This window comes from Melanotaenia boesemani, chromosome 23 (genome assembly GCF_017639745.1).
Source record: "Melanotaenia boesemani isolate fMelBoe1 chromosome 23, fMelBoe1.pri, whole genome shotgun sequence".
NCBI classification, from domain to species: Eukaryota; Metazoa; Chordata; class Actinopteri; order Atheriniformes; family Melanotaeniidae; genus Melanotaenia; species Melanotaenia boesemani.
The window spans coordinates 7914126-7941852 of NC_055704.1; the positions used below are offsets into that span (position 1 = coordinate 7914126).

A 27727-nucleotide genomic window follows, 5' to 3' on the forward strand; every position below is an offset into this window, starting at 1 on the left:
CACGTTTAGAACAGTAAAGCCTTCAGGAAATCAAATCTCACGGGACTCCAACACAATAAAGAGACGATAAGCAGTCAGAGCTTCTCACCTGAAGGTAAAACACTAACTTTGTCACGGAGGAAGCTGTGGCCCTCAGGCAAACACATGCTAAAGACCCTCCGTCCCTCCGACTACCTCATTTTTGTAGTTTCTGTCTCTCTTTTGCTTCTTCTTTTACTCGTGGATTGTTCCAAATAAAAATTTGAATAAAGGTCTGAAAATGGTTTTAAAAAGCACAAGAAGCAGATTTACCAGTCACTGCTCAGGCTTCATGTGGCGTAAACAAAAGTAATTCTGCTGAATCAGCAGCTCCTGTGGTGAATCAGTTTTATTTAAACGGATCACATCAACTGTGTCTTATTTCAGAAATATCCTTGCATCATTAAAATAATATAATACATCAATATTGAATAAGACCAGGCAAACAGCCTGGTCTACAGAGCTGTTTTTTTTTACAGTTTCCCACATTAACAAAATTAACATTAACAAAATTGAATATGTTCAGGAAATGTAATTTAATAACTGAAGAAACACACAATGATGACAAATCAATGGTATAAGAATATTTAACCTTAAAATCTTTCTTCATGAGGCCTATTATTTCTGCCTCCTGTCTGAAATGACCTACCCAAAATAAATTAAGTATATCTTTACTGCTACAAGGGCTGTATGTATAATCTTGGTCTCAAAGGAAAGTTGAGACATGTGAGATTGTTACAGAGTCAGAATTGATAAAAATTTGACTGTGTCTTGGTACAGCTTGGTAATCAGCAGAGTCTCTGCTTTCTTATGTCACCTGTGTGGTTTGTGGAGAAATTAGCAGAAGCTCTGGAGTGAAGGTGACCTGTTCTCGTATAATTGTTTGGGTGTTTTGTTTGGCATTGCTTCATAGAGTCTTGGTAAGGATGTAAATTGTAGCCGGGTTCCCCCAAGATGGTGGACAAAGCCCTGGTGGCCTCACATGCGCGTTGTCTATTGTTTACCAGGGATCCAAAATGTTTCAAACTAACATGTATGTGAGGATTTTTTTTTTTTTTTTTTATTGAGAAAGTTTATTTGAACATAGTGACAAAATATAAACACAACAGTAGAACTTAAAAAAAAAAAAAGTTTAGAAGGAAGCTTATCTAATCCCACCCCAGTAAAATACAAGAATGTTCAATCATTATACCATAATCACTTTTATTATTGATAATAACCACTAGATATTACATTATCTTATAATAAACAATATTGATGATAACAATATTCAGTAATATCTCCTTACAGAATAAATTTTGTCATGAAGCTATAAAACATAATGATCGTACTAACAACAATAACAGTAATAATAATAATGAAACCAATATAGTAATGAAAATATATATATTATGTTTAAATAATTTCTAAGCCTACAATAATTGTAATGGTGGAGTTATGCAATAATAATTACAATTATAACAGTAACAATAATAGTACTCAGTCTATATAATACTTCATTCCATCCTAAGCAACACATGATGCGACAGTAGAGTTGTACAGTAGTGGTAGGTACAATAGTGGGCAGAGGTGGGCTTGGGTCCGGAGAACCTGGGTTCAAGTCCCCATGCTAGCAACTAAGTTAGGCCCCTCAGCAAGGCCCTCAACCCCCGACTGCTCCCCGGGCCCACTGCCAGATAAAAAAAATATATTACATATATATTATATGTAATCATCATCAAAAAGGATGCAGGTTTTATCAGAATATTGTGAGCTAAAAAGGTGATCAGTGTTCATCACACTTCCTGTTGTGGGTTTTAATGTTATAGCTGATGGGTATTTATAATCGTTGTGGATAGTTTACTCATTTTAGTTTGAGAGACCAGTTTGCCTGTTGATGCCTCGTGTGGATTTATAGCTGTTTTATGTAACTGAGATTAGTTTACCCGCCATTGCTTATTTTGTCTGTCATGACACTGTTTGTCTGTCCTCATTGTTGTGTAATCTGTTTGCGTTGCTCTACAGCCTCTTTGCAGTCACTGTTTTAAGAAGAAGCCTTGGAACATTGTAAGTCTATCTGCAGCTCTTATACGAAAGAAAAACTAAACAAAAACACACCAAGGATTGGATTTGTTTGGAATGAAGCTCAATAGTGAAAGTCTGATTATTAGGATGTCCATTAATCATGCTGAGCTTCATTACAGAGCTCCACTGAGCCACATTTATCATTTGTCTGGAAAAGATGAAAAGAGTGCTTAAAGAGGAATTCAGATGCAGCAGTATGACTTTTTGTCTTTTTGACAAAACAATGTCAGATTCTGCTGGAAAAACTAGTTAAAATTTCATTGAATTCAAAACAGAATTTGGGAGAAATCCGTACAAGTTAGTGGTTAGTTTTTTTATGAACTTGTGTTTTTGCACTTTATCGTAAACAGTTTTTATTTAAGGCAACACGGCATCAGTTTACCTTTTTAAAGGCTCTTTTAAAAAGGCCATACAAGCTATATGTTTTGCTTTAAGGGCGTTTGATGACAAATTACTCTAACTGAACATTCAGATTAAAAAAAAAAAATCCTCCAGCAATGTGGCTTCTGACTGATAAGATAATATCCCACCCACACACACAAACACACTCACTGCTGGCCTTCAACCCATGAGCCGGTGTTTTTGCCTGTTTGTCTGGTGGAGGATGCTCTCACTGGCGGGCAAATCCACTCTGGTGTTTGTTTGAGCAGAGCTTTGATAATCTCACAGTCTTGTTTGTGCACTGAAAATGTTAAATAACACAGATGAATGCGAGATAAAGGACAATGTTGTAACTACAAACAGGTCCTACTCAAAGTTACACCAGATCCTCAACTTCATCCACAGCACAAGTATGAAGGTTTTAGTTTTCCTCAGTGGTACTAAACGAGTTTTGTGAGTTCTTGTTTATTTTCTTGCAACAAAAACAGACTCTTCAAATGGCATTTATCTCAAGGCTGTTAAAGGAACGTTTATTAAAATTTATCAAACAATTTGTGTTTTACATCACTGTTGTTCTCATTAGTATTTAGAAAATGCAAATAAGAAAAGGTGAGTTATTATTGTTCCTCATTCCTCAGCGAGCAGATGGGCAATCTGAGTGCAGACAATTTATTTTTGCACATCATTTACCTTTTGAGCAGAAATTCACACAGAATGAATTTCCATGTTTGCTCCAATCTGTTTACAATGATAAACAGAGGTGTATTCTGTTACCTTACCTAAATAGAAATTTAGGGTATCTATACTTTAGTGAATTATCTTTCACCCCATTTTTTTTTACTTCTACACCTTACATTTTTACACAATTATCTGTACTACCCCATACATTTTAAAAATAACCTTGTTACTCCTAATTCATTCTGGCTTGTCGTCAAAACACACACAATCACACAAATAAAAAAATAAAAAAAACCTATCTAGATAAATCACAGCATCCAAATACAGTGACTTTGATTGTGGTTGGATGAGAGTTATTACCATTCCGACACCCTACTGGTACTCAGTCCAACATAGCAGGGACATAGCAGACATATGTAGCCCAGTACCCACATTTTTCAACATTAACATCTAATATAAAATTAAAGGCAAAATAAGTAGCATTGGCACCTAGTGTTTCAAATCAGAACTGCAGTCGAAAGAGAAAAACATGGGGAGTGTTTTTCCCCCTTGATCCTCGTTTTATTCCGTTTTTGGTCATTTGGTTTTTTAGCAGGATGCAGAGGCTTTTTAGGTTTTTCTGAAACTATTTCTGGTCTGCCTCTTTTACTAGCTTCCATACCTGCATGCTGCTGCTCTTTTGCCGACATAAAATACAAAACGTTGTTGTTTAGCAGCCGCGGGGAGTCGCATATGATTGGATAAGGAACCAGGAAGTTGGAAAGAGTTACACAGTACACCAAAGTTATTCCAGCACGGAACTCTTACTTTGAAGGAGAAAAAAACTTGACAAAGAAATTGTTGATGACAGATTGTTTATAGGAAGATTACTTTTATTCCTTTCAACAAATTAGAACATTTTAATTAATTTTACAGAAAAATCCTAATTATTCAGCCTTTAAAGTTTAGAATAAAGTATTTTTGGGGAGGTAGGGTGGTGCACTACAGGTCACTGTGGTGCAACCTGTTACGTAACGACTCCAGGAATACAAAGGAAGGTTAACAGGTTTATTCAGGAACTGATATACGGATGATAAACATACTGTTACCAGTGCAGAGGTGAGGCATATAGCAGGGGAGTGAGTCCAGGGTACGTGGTTAAGGTCCAACAAGGAGTGACTGAACTGGTGGAGTATATAAGGGCTGGAGAGTCAATGGGGAACAGGTGTGGCAGGTTGACATGATTATGATGAGCGGATCTGGAACTGGTGTGGAGGATCAGGGAAGTGAGGAGTGAATGGAGGAGAGGCAGAACAGGGGAGTGCTGGAGGAGTGGCAGGACAGACTGTACACAACCTAAGCTTGTTTTTTTTCCTTACATTATTTTTACTTTTATATTTTAAGTAGTTTTGAAATCAGTACATTTATACTTGAGTAAAAAGCATGAGTTCATACTTTAACTTCCACAGAAGTCTTTTTAAATGCTAATATCTATACTATCTACCTTAATAATAGTTTTTATATCTCTGATGTATTATATTATAAAACTTTCCTTTAGTTTTATTCATCTTCTAAAAGGTAACCACCATAAACAGAAAAATGGCCTTTTAGCTACACTAGCCTACTACTTGTTTAAACCAAGTAATACATGAGCTGATTCTGATGCTTGTCCTTATAATCTGAGTATCAAATGAATGATGTTCTCTGTTTCCCCTACTTCAAGTTTTTCCTCTAAGGACATTAAAGAAACCAGAAGGAAAAACCATCTTGTCAGTACTGATGTCCACCATTTCCACATATTCTCTCCACACACACTGGGACAGCTTGTTCCCTCACATCAAGTCCTCTGTCATTGGTCCAGATCCACATGGTTTTAGTCCAAATGAGCAGCAAATAAAGAGGCATACCACTCGACCTGCCACTCACGTGTAAAGTTAAATGAAAGCGTTACACTGCTTGGACTGTAAATTCTTAGCCTGTTTAAACAGATTTTGTTTTTTTTAGTGAAGATCTGATACTTATTAATATAATTTTAAATTTACTCATATTTATTGAAGGATCTAGTTAAGGCAAAGCCATGTTAGTTTGATAATACCAGCTTTCCCTGCACCTACTTGTGGACAAGGGCAAAAATAAATTCCTAAAGAAGATCTGTCCTGATTTCTCTTTTTTTTCTTTTTTTTCATCCTAATTGTTTCCTTTTTGTTTAGCCAAACACTTCTTCTACTGAACTACAACCACCAGCATTGTCGCCTTATAAATTAGCATTAAACCAGCAGAAATGTGATCAACCACTTTTAGAAGTTTTAGAAATCTCCCTGGAAATTTAATTTGCTTGGTGCAATATTTTGACAGTAACATCTTTTTCATATGTAAGTGTAGGCTACAGGGGTGCACAAAGGGCTCTGAACTGATGAGATATTAAAACATAAATTGTCTTTGAACTGTCTTGCAGCTAGGGTAAGTCAGCATTTCTAATTAACTGTCATATAAAACAGCAATGCGCATTTGTCACTGCTGGTGTTTTTAATTAAAACTTACACAGGGTCAGTCACCATCTAAGTACTTAGTAAATTATTTATGTAAGTTTATAACAATGTTTGCATCAAATAAGTAACCCGGTTTCTTTATAGTGGTTTGCAGGTGAGTGAGAGTCTCCATCTGCTTTTTCTCTATATTTAACTTAAAACTGGAGAGATATTTCTTAACATGTAGAACTATTCCTGTTCCTATATGTTGATGTTTATATTAGATTTACAATATAATCGTGCAGGTTGATCTCCTGCTGGGCTGTCTGCAGGCAGATCCTCGCTGGCGCTCTGATTCTTACAGAATTTCCTGACAATGCTGCAGTTCGCTGGCTGTCATGGAGTGATTGTAATAAAACAAGGATCAAACACAGATCATGTCAGATCAGGTAATCTGGGAGCACAAGATACAGATCTATAAGAATTTGAGATAATCTGTCACAGAAATCCCTGCAGCCCTTCCAATCTGACATTAAACACTTAATCAGCATCATAGGCTTTAGACCTAGAGAGAGTGTGTGAAGCACATTTAGTCCCTTTGGTTGAAGATTTACTCAGACTGATAACATCCCAAAAAAACTAAAGGTTCAAAGTAAGAATCCACTTGAAGTCCACTGGAATAGAAACCATTTAATAAAAACATGATGTGTAGAATGGTGATAAACACAGGAGACATGTATTTGTGAGTTATTTTTTAGTAGACCTGTAAATAGATGAGTCATTATTAAATCAGAAATATAGTTAACAACTGCTGAGTAGCTAAAATCCAATGTGGAGTATCAAGAAAGAAAAAAAATAACGACGTCTTTGTCATATCTTCAGATGAGTTAAATACAACCTCAGATGAGCAACATTTGACATTATTTAATAAACATAAATAAAGCCAGATCTCAAAAGCAGTGAATAAAAAGCAGTGAATGAAAAGCAGTGAATAAAAAGCAGTGAATGAAAAGCAGTGAATAAAAAGCAGTGAATGAAAAGCAGTGAATGAAAAGCAGTGAATAAAAAGCAGTGAATGAAAAGCAGTGAATAAAAAGCAGTGAATAAAAAGCAGTGAATAAAAAGCAGTGAATGAAAAGCCCACCTCATCATTCAGCAGCTTGTTGAACCATTTTAAGCACCACTAAACTGAAGCTATGCTGTTTGAGTCTGCTATCAGTCTCTCGTGGTTGTGGTGGCATTTTTGTCCACTTTTCTTTACAACATCGCTTCCGTTCATTGAGGTTTGCAGTGTTTGTTTATGCGCAGCTGTCTTAAGGTCTGACCACAGCATTTCAGTCAGGTTGAGGCCTGAACTTTGGATTACTACAAAGCCTTGATTCTGTTATTTTGTCTCACTCTGTTGTAGATCTTCTGCTGTGTATGGAATTATTGCTCTGTTGTATGAGCCAGTTTTAGTCAAACTTTAGCTGTCAGACAGAAGCACTCATTTTTTTTAAACTTGTCTTGTCCAGCATGGGAGCAGCAGAGTGATGGTCTGGCTGCTGTGTTGTGCCCAACAAATTTGCTTTGCCAAGAGAAGCTTTATGGGTATAAAGATCCTCTTAATAATCTGATTAATTTATGTTTTTATTTACTGTTATTTATTTACTTTGAATTGACCTCGTTGAATTGAATTGACCTACGGAGGGGACAGAAAAAGAAGGAGGACAGCAAAAAGAAGCAAAAAGAAAAGAAGAAAGAGGAGTAAAAGACACAACAGACAGAAGCAATGACCCTTCAATCCAAACTATGGACAAAGAACAAAGCTGACAATGATCAAGAGCTTCTAAATAACCAAATCAACAACAAAAGATGAAGAAAAAAGAAATAAAAAGGTTTTGGGGGGTGCGCCATGCACTACATGCCTGCAGTTGGGTCAACCTTGGCGAGGGATTTTAACCGACTCTCTGAGGCCGGCGTTCTTCGCAGCCAGGGCTCCCACCTGCTTCTGGCTGAATTCCACTGACTTACGTAACACCTGGATCTCTTTGTTGAGAATTACCACCAGGGTCAAACACACATCAAAACTACTAAGTTTCTCATCTATAGAGAATGAACATCCATTGAATCGTTCCCCGGTGGTAAAATAGCTCCAGATGAATCCTCATTTCACTGTCTCTTGGCCTTGGATGAGGTAGATGGGGGTCGATGTGTTGTTTGACTTCCCCATGACGATTCTGTTGGAGCACCGATTCTATAAAATCTGTCAGGCTGGCCAGCCCCTTCCTGCTGTGCTCCAGAGTGTACCTTAAAAGACACGTTTTTCCTACTTTCAAGATATTATTTGACTGGCAAAAATATAATTGAATTAATTAATTTTTCAGCACCCATGGTTTGAATCTGCCATCTTACTGGAACTACGTCACTTACAGCATCAGTGACACTTACCTGCGCACCAAATTTACCAAATTAGATGCACTCACATTTGACTCTAGAATACTTTGAAATCTAAAGCTCACGGTCCGCTCAATGACTGCAAGGTGCCCAGGTCCTGTGGCTGCAGAACAAGCCCAAATCATCATCCCTCCACCACCATGCTTGACAGTAGGCGTGGAGGTGTTTGTGCTGATATTTTGCTAAACATGCTGCTGTGCATTTTGACCATACTTCTTCACTTTGGTCTGGTCTGTCCAATGGACATTGTTCTAGAAGTTTTTGGTTTGTTCAGATGTAGCTTTGCAAACCTAAGCCATGGTGCCATGTTCTTTTTAAAGAGAAAAGATGTTTTCCTTCCAAACAAGCCATACTTGTTCAGTCTTTTTCTAATTGTACTGTTGTGGGTTTGGTATCGGAGGCAGGACCCAAAACAGAGACCAAAAGAAAAAAAGTCAAATTGCAAATTATGAATGAAATATTGAAAAGATGGAGCTGAAGTTGCTGGGACTGGATGGGACACAGGATGGAGAGGAGTCTGGGGGAGACTGCTGTAGACAACAAAACTGGTGAATCCACAGGTGAGTATCTATCCACAGTGAAATGAGCTCCACTGACTGTCAGGGTTTTCCTTTAAAAAAAAAGCCTTCGAGGCAGGTGACGATGGCAGTGCAGAGTGACCAGAGGATGGATGAACTCGCAGGTAGTAGTAATGTCTCGTCTGACACAGAAGCCCTGAAGCTTGTGTCGAGCAAAGAGGGGCGTGTCCAACTGAGGCCTGTATTGTATTTCTGAATATCACGTGATCATTTTAATTACTGATACAGATGATGCTATTGGTAACACTGAAAAAATATCACATCAATTATTTGATTTTAACCTCTGTGACAGAGTTCACATTTTTACTTATGATTCTCTAAAGCAGACTTACGTTTTTTACTTTAGGAGTGACCTGCAGAGCTAAATGCCATTAAAGTAAGAAAGAAGACTGACTTTTTACCACCGGTTAGTGCTGCTGTTGCAGGTGGAGGAGGGTCTAACATTACCTGCCCGCGTGAATTGGCTTAGGGGACCAATTCCCTTCTTGGTACTGATCATGTAAAGGACGAAACAGGATTTTTTTTTTTTTTTTTTTGATAAATACACATTATCCTGCTTATTATACGGTTACCAAAAAAAAATCACATTATATTTCATTTTAATAATTTTATCATCCTGTCATGACTTCTGCCAAAAAAAATAGTCCCTCTATCAAACAAAACTTTAAAGTCGCAGGTGCTCCTTAGCAACATGGTAGATACAAATTACCACGAGTTTCTGTCATGACAAGTAACCGGACTACTGGGGAATGATATTATGGGAATCAGAAGCTTATAGCAGCAGTCATTATGAGACATAAGGGATAGCCCATTAGTCCAATGGAACTTTCTGCAGCGTTCAGAGGAACCGTAAAATTATTTAAAATAAGGCAAACAATAAAACCTGTAACGACTAACACAACGCATTATAGAAATGTAGCAGAGTAGAAAGTAGAAATAGTTGCTGTAAAAGTCAAAAGTATCCACAACTAAATCTATTTAAGTAAAGGAGATACATGAAAAGTATATTTAAGTACAGTAACAAAGTACTTGTACCTAGTTAAATTCCATAGCTTTTTTTACGATAGAGTCCAGCTCTGAACGCTATATTAACTATGTGTTCTGAATTTTCAGTTTTAAACACAGTTTGAGTTTTGAATTTTGTGACATTCAGAACAATTTCTGTGCAGGGGACATTTCTTTTTGCCCCCCTTGTTGCAGGGAGACATCTGACATGATGAATCTCAGAAACCCATCAAGTCAATAAACCCTTATTTTGAGAGCTTCATTTGTGCTACAGCTACAGACTGTAGTTTATAATCCAGACATCAGGGGGTGCTCCAGGAAGAGGTTATTTTTTGTGTTTGTATTAAGTTTAATTCTACTTTCTCAATGAATCATCACTTGTTTCACATCAAAGCACAATAATATTCATGATATAATGATATACATTATAAATTGATTGGTTTATGGCTCCTCCTGAAGATTTTTTACTGTTTTAGAAGGATCTTCACGATGCTTTTGGGAACCACATTTTAGATTAATTGTATGTATTTGAGCTCAAAGAAGTCTTTGAAAAATGAAGAACAGACTTTGAGCCTTCAGTTCGGGTTATATACACCACATAATACCTTCTTGAGAAAGAAAGCAGATTACAGTGAATTATTACAAAGTGGGTGTTGTTAAAGAAAACTTTGCTTTGCCTCTCAAAATGAATCTCTCCATCTTTTCAGCAGCTTTTAGAAAACCCTCCTAATTTAAACCAGAAAACAATTTACAACAGAAACATGCTGCTAATTTCATCGGAATGTGTTTATAGAGACGTGAATTTCCTGGTTACGTTCCAGCTGTGAGTTGAAAACAAAATAAATGATGGCTGTTTTATTTAGCTGTTGATATGTTTGAATTTAGGTTTCCACCAGTTTCCTTTTCACTCCATGTCCCTTTAATGGCGTCTGATGGCGAGACTAGCTGACAGAACATAATAATGTAAAAGCTTGGTGCATGTGGAAATGATTAGTATGAGTTTCAGCTCTTCTGTTACCTGCAGGTTTGACTTCTAATTTTTTCATATGATCTTATTTTCTGTGGAGAAGTTCACCTGTGTGGCAGAAAAACGTGTTGCCAGGGTTTCAATCTGCACCATGCTGACAACATTTTAAAAACAGCACATATCAGAGGCAAGGAGGTAGATTTTGAAAGTACTACTGTTGTCATGATTGATGTAGCGGAGGACCCAAAAGCAGATGTGCAGCTAGGAGGCAGATGGATAATACAAATCTACCAAAAGTGGTGCAGTAGCAGGGAATTAGCAAATAAAAAGAAACACCAAGCAAAGTAAGGCAGCTAACAAGACTGATAGAAAATATTTGATTTTAACCTTTTTGATGAGGCCTATTTTTCTGCCTCCTGTTCAAAATGACACACCCAAGATAAAGAAAGTCTACCTTTACTACAAGAGCTGTAAATATAATATTGGTGTCAAAACACGTGTCTCCGCCTGATGGAAAATCACAGTATTTTCAGTGAAAACCAGAGGTTAGCAGCCCAATTCAGCTAGGAATGAGTAATGTGTGATGAGAAGCTGTGCTACAGTAGAAGCTAAAGAGTGAAGCTGAGCAGTTTTACAGGTGTTTTAAAAGGGCTGTTATTTCCCTGCCACCACTTTGAGGGCAGAGCTGGAAGCATTTATTTTTTACAATAATTTCACCAAAGTGTGGCTCATTTTTCCAGTCAGACCCAATAAAGAGACGGTGGCCGACAGTTTACGTGCAGTTCATAGATGATATAAAAAAAAAAATAAAAAAAAAACATTGACAGCCTACAAAATTAGTGGTCCCAAAGAACAAAATTAAAGCGTTAATGGAAAGAGATTAACTTGTGGAATTAACACGTTAATTTATGCAATAACGTAAACAAAATTATTACTCAAGCTATATTAAAATCTGAATTTGCCATTATCTCAGAGGGAGAAGAAGATTTTGGGCACATAGGTGCCTAAATCCATCAAAAATTACTTTATACGTTACTCAGTTCTACCTCCTCTCTCTTTTGTTTCTGATCAACATTTCCCTCAAATATCTGCAAGATCAGGGAGGACCTCCCAGGAAGAAAGCTAGTTTTTCCATGCATGCCAAATCTGAGAGGCACAACATGCAATGAGTGCATGCAAAGATCCATCACAGAGCTGTAATAATACAAAACCGGCTTTGATTGTGTTTTTGTTAAAGAAAAAATGTGTTTGGTTGTGTCATCATTTATCTGAAGCTGAGCTTAAATGCTGAGACAATACTGTTTAATTTGTCATTGAGATGGATAACTGAGAGATTCAAATATTTTTGTCAAATAATTATATTTTGATTATATAAAATATAACTATTTGGCCATTGTAAATGAATTGCTGTTATAATGTTGCCTTAATTATACAGTACATTTTAAAATCATTGAAGGCTATCTTCATTTTTATTGTCACATAAATGTGCCTCTCCAACGAAGCAGCTGGCCCCAGAGTTTCTGTCCCACAGTGATGAGACAGACATCTTTGTAACCAGCAGACTCTCTGCTTTCATGTGACACCTTGATTGAATGGTTTGCTTGAAGTGGAGAAATTGGCAGACGCTCTAAAGTCTATTGTGCTGTTCTCGTGTTTTTCTTATTTCATTCCATATTTTTATTCCATTAAATTTTTTAGTGTTTGTATGCCGATGCTTGGTAGAGTCTTTCAGCTGAGATCACACCCCTGTGCATGCTCAGGATGGGGGATTGAATCAAAGTCAAGATTTGATGCAATCTGTTGGTTTTCCTTAACTAGGCTATTATAAATTATGAATTGGCTCTAACTGATTGTCTGTAAAGTGTATTGAGATGATGCTGTTGTGAATTAGCACTATAAAGCTGAATTACATTGAATTAAATTCTTTACATATCATTAAAAATTTCCCAGATATGCCGCTTCAGTATTTTAAAACAGCTCACCTGTGAGGTCCCTCGTGGTTCTGTATTGGACCTCATGCCCGTTACGTTATGTCACTCGATCTCATATGTTTTTGCATTGTTTAGTGTATGTTGTACTAATGGAGAGTAAATTACACGTTTAATCAAGATAAAATATATGGATTTAGTGGATGTTTGCTGATATAACAAACTCTGCCATGATACGATTTCTATTAAATTTGATTCCAGATCCAGCGATGGATATGTGATGATGCTGCTTTTACTTCCATTCATATCAAATCTGTCATGGTTGCTGCTGTGCTGGGCCTCCAGTCCATTGATCAGGCTCACTGGCTCCACCTGGAGTTCCCTGATTGCTCCCTTGTCTCGCCTGTGCTCTGCTCTACTTAAACCCTCTCCAGTCTCTGATTTCCTGCCAGATGGTCAGTTGCACTTGCTCTATTGATATCCAGCCTTGCTTTATGTTTCAGAACTCCTGTCATCGACCCTGTTCTGCCCACGGGTTATCCTTGCCTGACCCACAACGGACTGTCATGCTTCAAATCTCTGGATATCTGACCCTGCCTGTAACAACCATGAAATCTTGCCTGCCTGGATAAGTAACTGCCTCTCTGTTTTTGACCTCTGTCTTCCCTCTTGACCCTCCCTCTTGGATTTAAACCTTAAGGTTTTGGAGTTTTGCAGATTCCTGAATGCCGCAGTCTACCTGGACCCTTCCACCAGTCCATAGGATTACTCCTATGTTTCCTGCTCTACCTCCCCTGTGAAATAAATCTGTTTCTGTTAAAACATTTACTTTAGTGTGAGGCTGAATTATCGGGTCTTTACACAAATCACAAAACAGAACTTAATATAGTTTTATTCTTAAATTAAACATTTAAATAAAAAACAATCTGATATTTAAACAAAAACAGACATAACAACATCCTGTAATTTGAGCTTTAAAATGTTCCTATAATGTGAAATAAAACTAAAATAAACTATTTGTAGATATTAAAGCAGGATGTAGTGTAAACCTGACTCCTATTTAGTGTTTCAAGCCAAAGACTTTTACAACCTAGTTATAATAACCAGCCTTACACACCCCACCTTTTGGATATTGACATTTTCCTCATTAAATTACAAAATTTTAGTTCTCAACACAAAGTAAATGTAAATGTCTCCACATGATCTTACTTATAAATTACTTTTGTATCCATGTTTGATCAATATTTTCCAGTAGGATCCTAATCAGTGTATTGTTACACCCCCCTAATATCTACAACCCTTAAACCAGGGTTGTCCAATTCTGGCCTTCCATGGACGCTGTACTTTTTTAAGATGCATCCCTGCTTCAACAGGCCTGACTCAAATTAACAAGTCATTAACAGGCTTGTGCAACACTTGACAATAAGTTGTTAGGAGGATGCATTTCACTGTGTTGGAGACATTTAACAGGCGTCTCTGAAATGTAACCTCAAAAGTCAAGTTCTGTATTTGGCTCATGTGTTAAAATAAAAAGTGTTTTGTGTTTTGCTGTGACAACAGGCTGATATGAGCTGGCTGCAACAAGCTGTGACAGTCATAACAAATAGTTCAAATTGATTATTTTGGTCAGAACAGCCAAAATAAATAGAATCCCAGGCGATGAGTGTTTCACTCAAGCAACAAAATTACACAGTAAATATGTGTGCTGTTATTCATTGCGTTCATTATGACCAGTCATTCAGATCCAGTTGTTTGACTCCTTTGTTTTGCTTTCTCACGTCTGTTTAGTAGGGTGAGGGTTGCCTGATATTTACTCTGGATCAGATTAAAATGTACTTCCAGACATATCTGATGGAAGAAACCTCACAACTTCAACAAAAATCCTAGAGAGATTTATGTGAATTTCAACAGTGCTGATTATCCCTCCTCACTGATAATTTGAAAAGGCTCTGAGTTCCAACTGTGAAAAGAAATGTAATTGTGGCCAGAAAGCAATTTAAAAACCCAGTTTCAGCAATCAGAAAGTTCATTTTTGAGTGAACATACACAACTACACATGTTCTTTTTTCATAAAAAAAAAAAAGAAAAAGACATCCTTAATATGCATCCTTTAGCTCCTTTGGTGTCCTTTCTCCTGCATTCATGTTTTGCCTCCAGTCATTGATTTTCTTGAAATATTTTTCTCATTTTACCACCCACTTCTCGGTTTACTGTATATGTGTGAGTATGTGTTGGTGGGTTTTCTCTGCTGGATGAAGACCACCAGAGAAGAAACTGGTGTTAAAGAGTCAAATCAAACAGTTTTGGATGTGTGGACTGACTGTAGGAGGTCAGGAAATAACTGGAACACGGGAAACATTACCAGATTTGAAAAGATGGCAAAGTGACAAAGAGTCTGTAATCTCTATGTTCTAACCTCAGGATTTATCTACAAAGCTCCATTCATCGTGTTGAGATTTAGTCACTGCATGTTCATTCTGATACATTCAACAATTAGCTTTCTATTGTTCAAAAATCTTGTTAAAACAGATCGTAAGGATCACCTTAAAATATTTTAGTTGTGTTGTAATGAAGAGAAATGTACTGGGTTTTTTACTTTCCAGCTCCTGCAGACAAACAGCTCTGACCTCTGTGTACTTTCTTTTTTCTTTATTTTTTGCATGTGAAGGAGATTATTGTAAGGTGTGTGTTTTTAAATTACTATGTTATACTTTGATGTGTGAAGGCTTGCTTTATTTTACTGATTGCATGAAATGTGCTTTATAAATAAAGTTTGATTTAATTTGATGACTGCTGTTATCAACAGTTCCACAAGGGGGCACACCAACAAATGCTGGTAAAGCTAGCGTATCGTAGATCTACAGGATTATTCAGATTATCCATTTCAGAGTGAAGCATCCAACAAGTCCATCCACAAATCAGCCAATGGCTAGCTTTGTCGTCAAACAAAGTAAATATGATATTAAAGCAAATAGCAGACCTCATTTCAAAGATGATAGCTAAAGACACGCTTCCCATCATGTTTAGCTGAAGGTGAAGGTTTGTTAAGCTTAAGTTTAAGTCCCATCAAAAAACACCATCAGCGCAAGACTTTCCTTAGCAAAAAGTAGTTTATTCAAGTTTACTATGAGTATACTTATTTTGAACTAAAAGTGAATAATAATTGAAACTAAAATGAGAAGAAGCTTTTCTCTCTAACTTTTTTTAAAACTCAAGGTAATCAGAAAATTTGGTCACGTCTTTGTGTCCTTGTGGACTCCAGCATAAACATTTTGAGACCCTGAATTTTCAGGCCTGCAGACCCTGGCTCATGTTTTTCTGCTCAGGACAGATAAGCCGGAACAACAGGAAGCTATACGACAAACAAAACCATTAAGTCTCTGGGTCTTAATGGATGCGCAGACTATGTATACCAGCAGGGTTCACAAATTACATTCCATATATTATTACCTCCGAGACGTGGCTGATAATATCTGCTGCTCTTCTTAAAGGAGGAGGCTGACAAAACAAGGAAACAGTTTAAACTCATTAAGGGAATTTGGTTAGAGGTGGAGACCGAGGTTTGGTCTGGAAAGGCAAAGCCCCTGAGAACCTGCGGACGTGTAGATTTTTGATGGAATTTTCAGATTTTACAAACAGAAAGGATAAGAAAAAAGTGTGAAGATACTCCAAACAATCATAAATATAGACACAAAATAAGCAACAACTGTGAACAACTACAACGTATAAAACACCTGCAAAGATAAAAGATATAATCACAAGGCTCAAAACAATTAGAGTCCAAAATAGTTGTAAAGAGATTACAAATATTCATAAGCAAAATAAACAAAAGAAATGGTTGAAAAACAACAACAACAAAATTAAAACAAAATTGCAAAATAAACGCAAATATAAACGAAGCAACCTCAAAGTCCATTATAAAAACCAAACTACAAAACTACATTTAGATTTAAAAAAAAGAAATATTGAAGAAAGAGGACCAACAAAGGGGGAAGAACACAAATAGTCATATAAAGAAAACCACAAGAAAAAAAAATATCAAAAGCATTTGCAGGTGCAGAATTAATACAGCAGGATACAGAAATAATTACTGAGAATAAATTTAATACATAAAATAAAATGAAAATTTGCAGAAAAGAAGCACATATTTCACAATTAGAGACTAGCCTGTGTAGCAGGGGTGTCCAAAGTCGGTCCTCGAGGGCAGCTGTCGTGCAGATTTTCCAGTGTTTCCTGCTTCAACACACCTGACTCAAATGAAATAGATCTAACAGCCTATTAAGTTTTGCACAATGACTCATCAATTTGAGTCAGATGGTTTTGGAGCAGGGACACATCAAAAACCTGCAGGATTGTGGCCCTTGAAGATCGGAGCTGGACACCCCTGCTATATAGGAAAATACAAAAAAAAAGACAAAAAAATCACCACCTTCTGCAGATGTTTTACTGTAATGCACCAGTTTCAGTTTTCTTTTCGACTCTGTGAAACAAGGTCAGTTAGCTGTGGAGTTCAGTGAGCCGACTCCTCCTGCAGTCATCAGCTGCAGATCAGAGTTGATCAATGTCTCACGCCGGATCAGTGATGGTGTGTTACTGAGTCAGGCTCTACTCCGGTCTGAGCTGCTGCACCTCAGCTGGGTTTGTGCATCTCTTCTAGCTTGAACTGTGAGGACTGTGAGCAGCTGGAGAAGAACTGATATACTCTGCTGCCACCTAGTGGTGGTTTACTAGTTTACAAGTTTCAGTCTACATGTCTGATACTGCAGCTCCTACACATGGAAAACATTGTTCACTGTTTTGTCATTTTGTCATTATGCTGATTTTATATTTTTCGGGCTGTCAAATACTTAGAAAGAAAATGATTGTTTTTCTCTCTCTAAAACACACACTCATACAGTACTGTGATAGCTGCAAACATTAGAGGGACATTAGAAACAAATTCATTTTTTTTTTATTAATAATCTGGAAATTTAGAATTAAACAAACTAAAAGAATAAAGTAAATAAAATATTTCTTCACATTTTCATGATGTAGCTACTTTAAAACTAACTAGCAGCCTTGCTAGCCTCCTGTTTAAATTAAATTGGCCCATGTAGCGCTAGCTTAATCAGCGCTAAGTAATGTAAATACTGAGATTCTCTTTGAGCATGTTTATAGATTGTTTTCAGCTTCCGTGTGAAAATGTTAACTTAGTTGATGGGTAGTCCCTAATATACTCACTGAAAAGTAAATATAACCTGGTTTCCCCACATTATCTTAAAACTAATCTAGTGTTACCATATAACTAGATTAGCACTGCTACGTCGCTTCATGCTAACATCAGGCCTTGTATAAGAGTAGTTGTACTTGCACAGTTACTAAATCTCTTCTGGAAACGTACAGCCAAATGTCAATATTTTCACAGGTTCTCTAGGGAGGAAACAACTTTAAAATTGACTTTACAAACTAGTAGTCATCCAAGCTTGTCTGGACAGATGCTCCTGCAGCAACCTAACAATCACCTGCAAGAATGTCAGAAGTGACATTGTACCACCCCTCTAGGTTTGCCCCTTTTATCAAGGAAAACTAAACACACCGCTGAGCCAGAGTGTCCAAAAAAAAAAAAAAAAAAGAAAACCAAAATGGTGTGACAAGCAAGGCAGGACTTGAAGATATGATGCAATGCACAAAGAAAAGAAAATTTTCACAGTAAAAAAAAAAAATTTGAGGCAGATTTTTCCTCATCAGTTTTAGCCATCAGTGATGTTTACATTTGGAGATTTTAGGTATGAAGGGAGGTGGTCTGAAAGAGCAAATACAGCAAAGATCCATTTTTGTCTGGTCACCCTGTGTAGGGGCCTGGCACACAGGTACGGAATATAAAGCCCTTTCACAGCAGGCATAGGTTAGGCTTAACTCATGGATTAGGTTCATACAACCTAATCCATGAGTTATGAGTAAGAAGGAATAATATTGTTGAAGTACTTAAAGTGGATGATAGTTTTTTTAGTCATGAAGATTCACAAGGGTCCTTCAGTCTGTGTTGGTTTATTTTCAGTTTGATATTTTGGTAATTTTTCTGAAGATATGAGAATATTTCACAAGAGTCAGTGAGATTTATCCAAAATTTAAGACATCTGAGGTGGACGTGAGTCCAAACTACCTTCAGTACTGAGCAAACGTCCTGAACTAGCCATCATTTATTTTCTTTCAAGGAGACTTTGAGAAATGTCAAAGATAACACAGTTTAACAAAGAAGAAGTGTCAGCACTAAAAATAAATAAATAAACTATCTACAGCAGATTATCAGGATCTGAAAGTGATGTCCTGAAGAACAAATTCAGCAAAGACCTGAACCCGAACATGAGAGATGCATCTGGACCTTCAGTTGATCTACTGTTGGCCGAAGCATGATCAGAAATGGTCTCCATGGAAAGATGGCTGTCAAGAAGCCATTTTTGATAGACTGAAACAGGGAGAAAAGGTTGAGGTATGTCACACGCCACAAGAACTGGACTGAAAATCAGTGGCAATAGGCCTGATGGAGGGATGGATCCTTCCCAGAGCAGTGTGGTGTTATCTGGCTAGAGAACAGAACAAAATGCAGAAAAATCCAAAGAAAAGATTAAGAAACTCAAGAAACCTGGATAACTACTCCTGAAGAAAACTTAAAGATTTCTAAAAGAGATCAGACTGGGTTAAAAAATGAAGCTGCTCAGACCAAAAGTTAACTTTCAAGCTTGCTAGAATTGTACAAAATCTGTCTTTGCCTCATATTCATGTTGGTGAATGTTCAAAGAAACTGATGCACCTGTTTCTTGTTTTCCTAACTAGATCAGAAAGAAATAAGGGGTAGCTGAAGACTATTTCATTTAGAGGAGTTTATTTGTATTGTAAAAGAATAATGAATTAACTGTACAGCGCTTTGGGTGTCTTGAAAAGTGCTTTAGGAATCTAATCTATTAAATTTATTATTATTAGTAGTAGTAGTACCAGTAGTAGTAGTAGTAGTAGTAGTAGTAGTAGTAGTAGCATTTGTACTTCCTTTCTGTTACTTTAAAGGTATTATTTCAAATGGTTTGTCAATCAGCACCTATCAAACAAATCCGGTACAGCAGTTTTAAAGCTCAGAGGGTTCTCATTTCACACACAGAGTTGTTTGTCCTTTCAGAGACACCAAAGTAAAATGGTGAATCATAATGGCAGCTGCTGTATGTGGACCCACGGCAAGTAGCTATAAACATAGACATATATAATAAATGGGACTTTATTATATATATCTATGGATATAAATGGCAAGAGAAGACAGAATAAGTGATTTTCAGTTACACATGTAGCATTATTACATTCAGTCACAAGGTGGAGACAAATACTCGTAATACTAAATGTCTCTCTCTCTCTCTCTCTCTCTCTCTCTCTCTCTCTCTCTATATATATATATATATATATATATATATATATGTATATATAAATTGTTATTATTTAATGAAGATGTTGTCTGTAATGTTGGTAATGTGATGTGTAACTGACCCACTCTGCTGTGTTTGTTCAGATACAGACTGCTGTTTGCTCCTGAAACTGAGCTTATGTATAATCGGACAACATGAAACACTGCTTTATTCTTGTTAATGCGGTTATTAATGGGTTTTCTATCAGTTGATTTGTGTGTTTGTCTGATGAGGAAAAAAATACTATACAAACTAACATCAAAACGTAAAAATGAAGCCCTCTCATTTTCTCATTAATTTCCACAGTCCGCTGCGACTTAGTGGCCGCATCAGCTGTCAACCACGCATTTAGCCCCGCCCTCAGTGCGGACACACCCATCTCCCCTCACCGGCTGTTTCATTTAAGGTTTTTGGCATTTTCTAAACCCGCGGTCTTCAGGTGCGTGCTGCGCGCGCTGTGTGTGTGTAAAAGGTTATGGCGGGGTGACGAGAACATCAAACACCGATGCTGAGCCTGCTGTCTGTCTGCTTCAGTGTGTGTGTGTGTGTGTGTGTGTGTGTGTGTGGTCGGTCCAGCCGGCGCATGTGTACCTAGTGGGCGTGTGCCCGATCCTCCCTCCTGTCGTGCAAACCGGTGCGTGAGAATGCACGCGCGCGGGTGAGATTGCACGTTTGAACGCTCTAGGTGAAGCCCACTTTAAGATAGTTTTTAATCTTCTGTTTTATCAGCTAGATGCGGGTCCACGCGGCAGCGGCGGTGGTTACGAGTGGGTAATTTGTCTCTGAGCGCGCGTGATTTCCCTCCTCCCTCCTTTTCTCCTCCTCCTGCTCCTCAGCGTGGAGGTGCGGGGCCACTACACGCTGTGTTGTTGCGGCAGTGGATGGATGTAACGAGCATGTGTGCGGGTGAAGCCTCGGGCGGAGGGAAATAAAACGGATTTATTTATTTTTGTTTTTATTTTTTTCCTCCATCTCAACCTGTCGATCTGTCACCTCCATCCTGGCGACATGTCAAACACAAACAAAAGCAAGAAGGACAAAGAAATCCTCGCAGAATACGAGAGTCAAGTGAAAGGTGAGCCAAACCATTTCATATCTTCTCTGCAGTCACACCCACCTTTTCACACCTTTTTGCACGCGCCTGCAAACTGCATACACTCACACACCTGTCTGCACTCATGCCCATGCAATGCATCCGTGCAGGGTGTGTTTGCACGGGAGCTGACGCCTCACCGCGAGACGTCAGGATTTCTGGGTTCATCCTGAGTGCTGCATGGCGCCTCAGGGAGGAGGAGATGAAGAGGGCTGTCTGTTCTGTGGAGCCCCTTCAAATCTTTCATTTGATGTGTGTGTGGTTTTATGCTCAGAGCTGTCTGGGAGATTTGCTATTGGTATTCCTCTGAGACTATGACTGCAGTGTTTACCTGATAACCTGGAGGGTTGCTCAGGTGATGACAGACTCAACCGTGGTTGCCATGACCGTTGGTTAACCTTCTCTCCTCCTCTTCTTCGGGCACCATGGTTACCATCATTCCTGCTTGTTTGAGAGGCCATCATGTTAGATGACCTTTTGTGAAAACTCTCATTTTCATCTCATGATCTCAATCACTCATTCGGCTCATAACGCTGCTTCACCTCAGCAGCTCAAAATGTCTGACCTTTAACGGTGCGACACCTCATTTGATCATCTGCCCCAACAGCATTTCTTCCTATACATCCCTCAGCTCCACATGGATTCTCACACTTGTTCTGCCACATCCACTTGTCCCCTACGCCCACAGCATCTTTGCTGTTATAAATTTCTTCTGAAAGGCTTTTGCTTTTTCTTACCTGAATCCACAGAGAAAGGGAGACTGTTCAGGAGTGCAGCAGTTTCATTCAGAAATTAATCATTTCTTGTCTCATTCTTGTGCCAGAGCAGGCTGCCGTCCTGCTTCCCGCACAATGAATTGACACAGACTCTGAGTGATTAGATTTAATGGAGAGTATCGGAGGTGTGTGTTGTTGTCTTGTTTGTGGCCGTCTGCTTGTGTTTGTGTGCATGTGGCCCTTGCTCTGGCACCCTGCCAAAACACACTCGGGGATGCCCTGCATTGTAATGACCGCTTGGATGAAGCCAGCACTCCTCCTCCTCCTCTTCTTGTTCCTCTGGCCGGCCGGCTGTCCGGCCCTCACTGCGCCCGTCCTCTCCTGCCGAGAGCCAAACATATAGATTCACTGTTGTAACTATGTGCTTCCCAAGTCTGCCTCTCTGCTCTGGCTCCTGATTGGTCGATGCAGGAGGTGGTGTGTAATGTATACACAGAAGGTGGCCGCCGCTCTCTCACAGGGGAGGTGGGGTCCGCTCAGCGAGGTGAGGTGAGCCTGCCGGAAAAGGTAGCAGGGAGATTATGCACAGTGCTGACAATACATATTTGTATGCTTGTTAATGGCCTGGTTGGAATTGCACTGATGTCAGACTGTCGCCGTGCCAACGTGTGACACCTACTCTGTCTGAATGAAGGATTTAAGGATGGCTTTAATGAGAAAATGCAAATGAAACCAGGGTGGGGGGGAATAAAAGGAGCTCTGCAGGGGAAGCTGAGGCAGAGATGAGGTGATTCCTGTTGTATGCAGTTGCTGCAGCTCTTATGGGGTTTTTTGCCTCCGTCTGCATGCAGGTGATTAGTGACTTCATCTGCATGCCTGCCCGACAAACTGATACAGAGACAGACAGGGTGAGCAGGAGGAGACGGATAATAAAGTAACCCTTCAGCCAGGAAATTATCTGAAGGGGCAATTTAAAGGCACTGATCGGTGTGTTTATTAATGATCTTTCATTGCTACTTTACCCTCTTGTCCTTGAACCTGGTTGTCATAGTAATGGTCACGCCATCTTATACACTGTATTGCAAATGCAGAAGTTTAAATAAAGCTGCTTTCCAGTTAAATAACAGCCTCAAATGTCTTTAATTCCTCAGTTAAGAGGGCTTTGTTGTTTCAGTCTTCAGTTTCAGCTTCTTTTGGGTTCAAGATAGATTTATTGCATGTCGGATAGTATCAATTAAACATCCTCCACCTGCATCTCTCTGACACCTGATCGGTGGTTTTTCTTTCTGTTATCTGTTTGTCTGAAACCAGCTGTGGGACCAGCTGTGGGACGCTCACGCAGGTCGGGTATGAGGAGAGTCTGGACTGCTTCCTCTCTTCAGCTTCCTGGTCTTGTTTAGTTGTTTGGTGCACAACTTTTTGGTGATTCCAGGAGCCTGAGAACTTTCCACAGTTCTGTAAATTCAGTTTGTTTCTGTGTGCAGTCCAAACTGACTTTGTGATGTTGAGCTCATGGCCCAGATGAGTCCGGAAGATGTATAAATATTAGTATATATGTTACTGGTGAAGTACAAATTAAAAATGGCACATAGTACAAATGAAAATTTAAGGCTCACCTAAAAAAATCCAAACATTTTCTGGACGAATATGAATATTTATTTGGAATGATGCAAACCTGTATCAGATCATAGTACATTACTGGAATACATTTTCTGCAAAGACCAACTCCTATAAAGTAAAGCAGAAAAAAATCAGGAATTTTTTTGTGTCGGTAGTTTGGCAGGATCTTTTCTCAATGTCCCCCAATTAGGGGACCTCAGGTTTTAAAAGGGTAATTCAGTTTGGTTTATTGATATATTCACAACAAGTAATCTTAAGGCACTTTAAAGTAGCACCATGTAACATTCCAACCCTCAAAATATGTATTTCTGACTTGTTTTGATGGCAACATGACATGCACATACCTTGAGCCGTCAATGCCTTGCAGCGTCCCCAGGCTGAGAAACTGCTCTTCAGCACCATGGCAGATTTATCAAAGAAATGCAAGAGGACATTACTGGAGGAAGTGATTAAAAGAGAGAGATAAATGAACAGAGAAAGACATAAGACGAGTCAACATCAGACTGACTTTTACTGGCTGGAGAGATCTCTGAGAAGAGACTGGATGTAAGATGGATGTCGAACTAGCTGTCAATTAGCAGGGTGACTCACTGAGAAAATCTGCCTGAGTTCAGTTGTGCTTCTTTAAAGATATAGTTCAATCCAGTTCATTGCTATTAGTAAGGGATAATGCCAAATGAGGTGTCCATTATCAGAAATGAATGGACGACACGAAGGTGTGAACCATCTGACACGAAGCAGAGGACGGTTGCTTCTGTGAAGTCAGCGAAGAAGCAACAAAGCAAAGTCACTCACAAAAGAAATAAATATTAAATCAATTATTGATACGTTAATGTTGTTTTTTTTTTACCGTTAAAATAATTTTTCACAAGAACTAACTGAGTGGACTATTTAATATATCTCGTTGTGACGCATTGCCAAGGTAACCGGCTCTGACACAGAACCAGCCGCAGCTGTTGTATTAGACATAATCAGTGGAGGGACGTGAGATGATTGCTTAACGCTATGTTACATGACACAAAATATCATTTCAGAAGGCAGGTGCACCTCTTACAGCTTGTGTGTCCAGAGGAGGATACGAAATTCTGTTTCAAACAATAAAAGTCCACAGATAGTTTCCTACATCGTTGTTATTTAAAAAAAAATATGTTCCACCATTCAAATAAAATCACTCATGTTTCATCTACTGTCTTGCCATTGTGATAAATAAACGGTGAAATAACTTATGTTAGCGTATGTTCTCAGTGTTGAACAACTAGCGTCTGGCCAGCACAATAATTTACAACAACAAGGCTATTTGACCGGAACCTTTTTTTATAGGTGTGCTATAACACTTTTTAACAGACACCCTACAGCCAATTATAATTGAGTATTCACTCAGACCATGGTATAATGCCAGATCATAGCAAAGGAAACCAAAGATTTGCATAAAATCTACTCCAGTTTAATCCAGTGTCCTGAGCATGCTCAAGGTGGGAAGGAAAGTTCCCTTTTAACAGGAAAAAACCTTCCTCGATTGGCTGAGCTTAGGCTAGGTTCACACTGTAGGGCATAATGCTCAATTCAGATTTATTTGTGAAATCCGATTTTTTTTGAGAGCCCGTTCACATTTCCAATTAAATGTGACTTGCATGTGATCTCCTGTATGAACCTTATGCGCACCAAAAGTGTCCCGCATGCGTAGAAGACACAACGACGTGACAGTGGCGTGTGACGTCTTCGTGTTTGCAGAAATAAACATGGACGGTAACAGCGGAGCTTATGTTGCAGTTTTTAATTTATTATCCAACCGTAGCCAGCACATTTCCGATGGCATCATTTAAGGAGGAGATTGCAGAAGAGGAGAGCCAGATTTTTGGCCATGGCATTTTGTGGAGCAGCAGCAGCAACGTCTGTACACAGAAACGTGTGGGTAAGGAGTCGCAGCCAGGAGTGGTGGGAGAGTGATGTGAGCGCCTTAACAGATAAGGAGTTTATAAACAATGTTGTGTATGAGGTGTAGGTCGGATTAATGCGACCTGGCCGTTCAGACTGAAGTCACATGGCAAAAAATCAGATACGTATCGGATTTAGAACCACATATCCAAGTGACCTGGGTTGCATTTGAAAAAATCACTTCAGCCTGCAGTGTGAACGTAGCCTTAGAGAAGATGAGCAAGATAAAACTAGAACAAAATAGAAAGAAAAAAGTGTCAGTTTTTCGTTCCCATCTACGTAACGAGGTGATTTCAGTATGAAGAGAATCATTAATCAATTTTTCAAATCAGCGTCTAAACCATAAACTTCTGCACAACATCTTGTACACACATAGACATTTTCTCATTACAGAGACAAGGTTTTGATGGATAACATCTCAGTTATGCATCATTCTAGAGCATAATTAATGAATCTTTATCACCAGCTGGAAGTGAAATCTCCCACCAGCAGTGATGGAAGAGCATCTGAGAGCAAAATAGTTACTTCCTCACATTTTTTTCTGATTAATCATTTGTTTTTTAAAGTGACAAAAGTGGGGCAAAAATACCAAAGGGAACATCTAAGGGCTCAATATTAAGTCATAAAGATTTTGCAGTTATAAATGAATATTTGCAAATAATTTCAGAGTTTGCATCTGTGCGGAAGGATGGGAAGCTGTCTGCTCTCTAATTGGATAGTTTGATTTGTCACCATCCAATCAGATAAAAGTTATAAAGATTTCGAGACTTCAGAGTTTCACACTCAGTTTTGTGCTTTGCATCAGTGAACTGGTTTTTCGCAAAAGAACGTTATGTTTTTTTCCACAAATACAAACCTTTTTTACAACCATGCAAACCCTTTTCTGCACATTTGCAAACTTGAATTTTTCAGGTAGATTGTTTCTACAGGGCGACAAGCTTGATTTACAGATGCAAACTCTGAAATTATGTGCAAACATTCATTTACAACTGCAAAATCTTTGACTTAATATTGAGCCCATAAAGTTCTCTGACTCAAACAGAAGCACTAAAGTTCATTAAATTAAACATCTTGATAATGTACTTATTTTCATGAAAACAAAGGAAATCTTTTGGATTTTTCATTATTTATAGGTTATAATGCATGATTTTACTTGTCCAGCACACTTGAGAACAAATTGTGCTGCATGCGGCCCCTGAACTACAATGAGTTTGACACCCTTTGGTTTAGGGGGTACTTCACTGAAAAATGATCCTACAGGAAGTACAATGTTGAAAAAGTTTGAGAATCACTGATCTACAGAAGCAAAATAATGCACCAACCAAGCGGTAACTTCTGGTGGTGAAATGTGAAGCCTATGCGGAAGTGCAAAAATTGCAGTTCCCCCCTCATCCACTAGGGTCTGGCTCCAAAACAGAGTCAATCTCCATAGACTCCTATGTTAAAAAGACCAACTTCACAGCAGAAATAAACATGTTTGAAGCCTGGTACAAAAATCCATTTTAGGATTAATAGGTCATGTTTACCTTCATGGCAACGTTGAGGGGGGTGAATTTTTTTCTAACTCCTCCTTTTGGATGTTATTTAATCTTGAAATTCGGCATAATTAGGGGCGTGTCCTTTTGATTGACAGAGTGTAGCACAACCACAGTTACCTCCGGGTTGGCTCGGTTAGCTCTTAGCTACAGGTAGCTCGGAGTTTGATGGGTGTTAATCATCCACCCCTACCTTCACAGTCCCCCTCTCAGCTCCACCTCTTTGCCCATTTTTGGATTTTCCAGAAATGATGACACGCATGACGCTGCCAAGATGGGGACAGAGGGAACCACCCAATGAGCTTCAATTCAGCTCTTCAGAAACCTACGGGTGACGTCACAGAGGGCTCCATCCATCTTTTATATACAGTCTGTGGTCCCAACCTACAAAATATGGGTTTTTAGAGCCCTCAGTTTCATCAAGGTCATACATGTCCAGATATATGTGCCTTCCCTTTCAAACAGTCAAAATTAATGCAGAGGGATCTCACAGTAGGAGCAAAAAAAAAACCTATACACTTTATTTCAGACCCAGGGGAATCCATATCACAAAAAGCTATAACAGTAAACAAAAACAAACAATCAAACAGACAAAAATAATTAAAACATACAAAGTTCCACAATGTTCAATGTCTAACATGCAGACAAGTTTGCCAATGGTTCCACAGTCTGTACAATACGCTCTATAGAGTGAGATCTTCCCAGATACAGAGCACATGCTAAACTTACGACATACAGTATCATATTCGCTTGAGCATACAGTTTCCGACGTAGCCTGTAGACATCCTTGTCATCAGACAATATGTAACCTCACTGCGCGAGTGCAGTGCCAGACAGACAGAAGTCAGGGAGGAACTGGCTGATGGATGCAGCTTGCTTCTTTTTTTTTTATATATCAG

General features: G+C 38.6%; 1 protein-coding gene across 3 annotated transcripts in view; it reads left to right on the forward strand.

The window, feature by feature from the left end:
• Window positions 1-20383: 20383 nt before the first annotated feature.
• LOC121634638 (SLIT-ROBO Rho GTPase-activating protein 1-like) overlaps window positions 20384-27727 on the forward strand; it is a 52714-nt gene continuing 45370 nt past the window's right edge. For all 3 annotated transcript variants that reach the window (XM_041977448.1, XM_041977449.1, XM_041977450.1), the window contains exon 1: window positions 20384-21004. In XM_041977448.1, coding sequence (XP_041833382.1) covers window positions 20938-21004 — 67 coding nt within the window. In that variant the 5' untranslated portion in view covers window positions 20384-20937. The remainder of the gene's footprint in view (window positions 21005-27727) is intronic.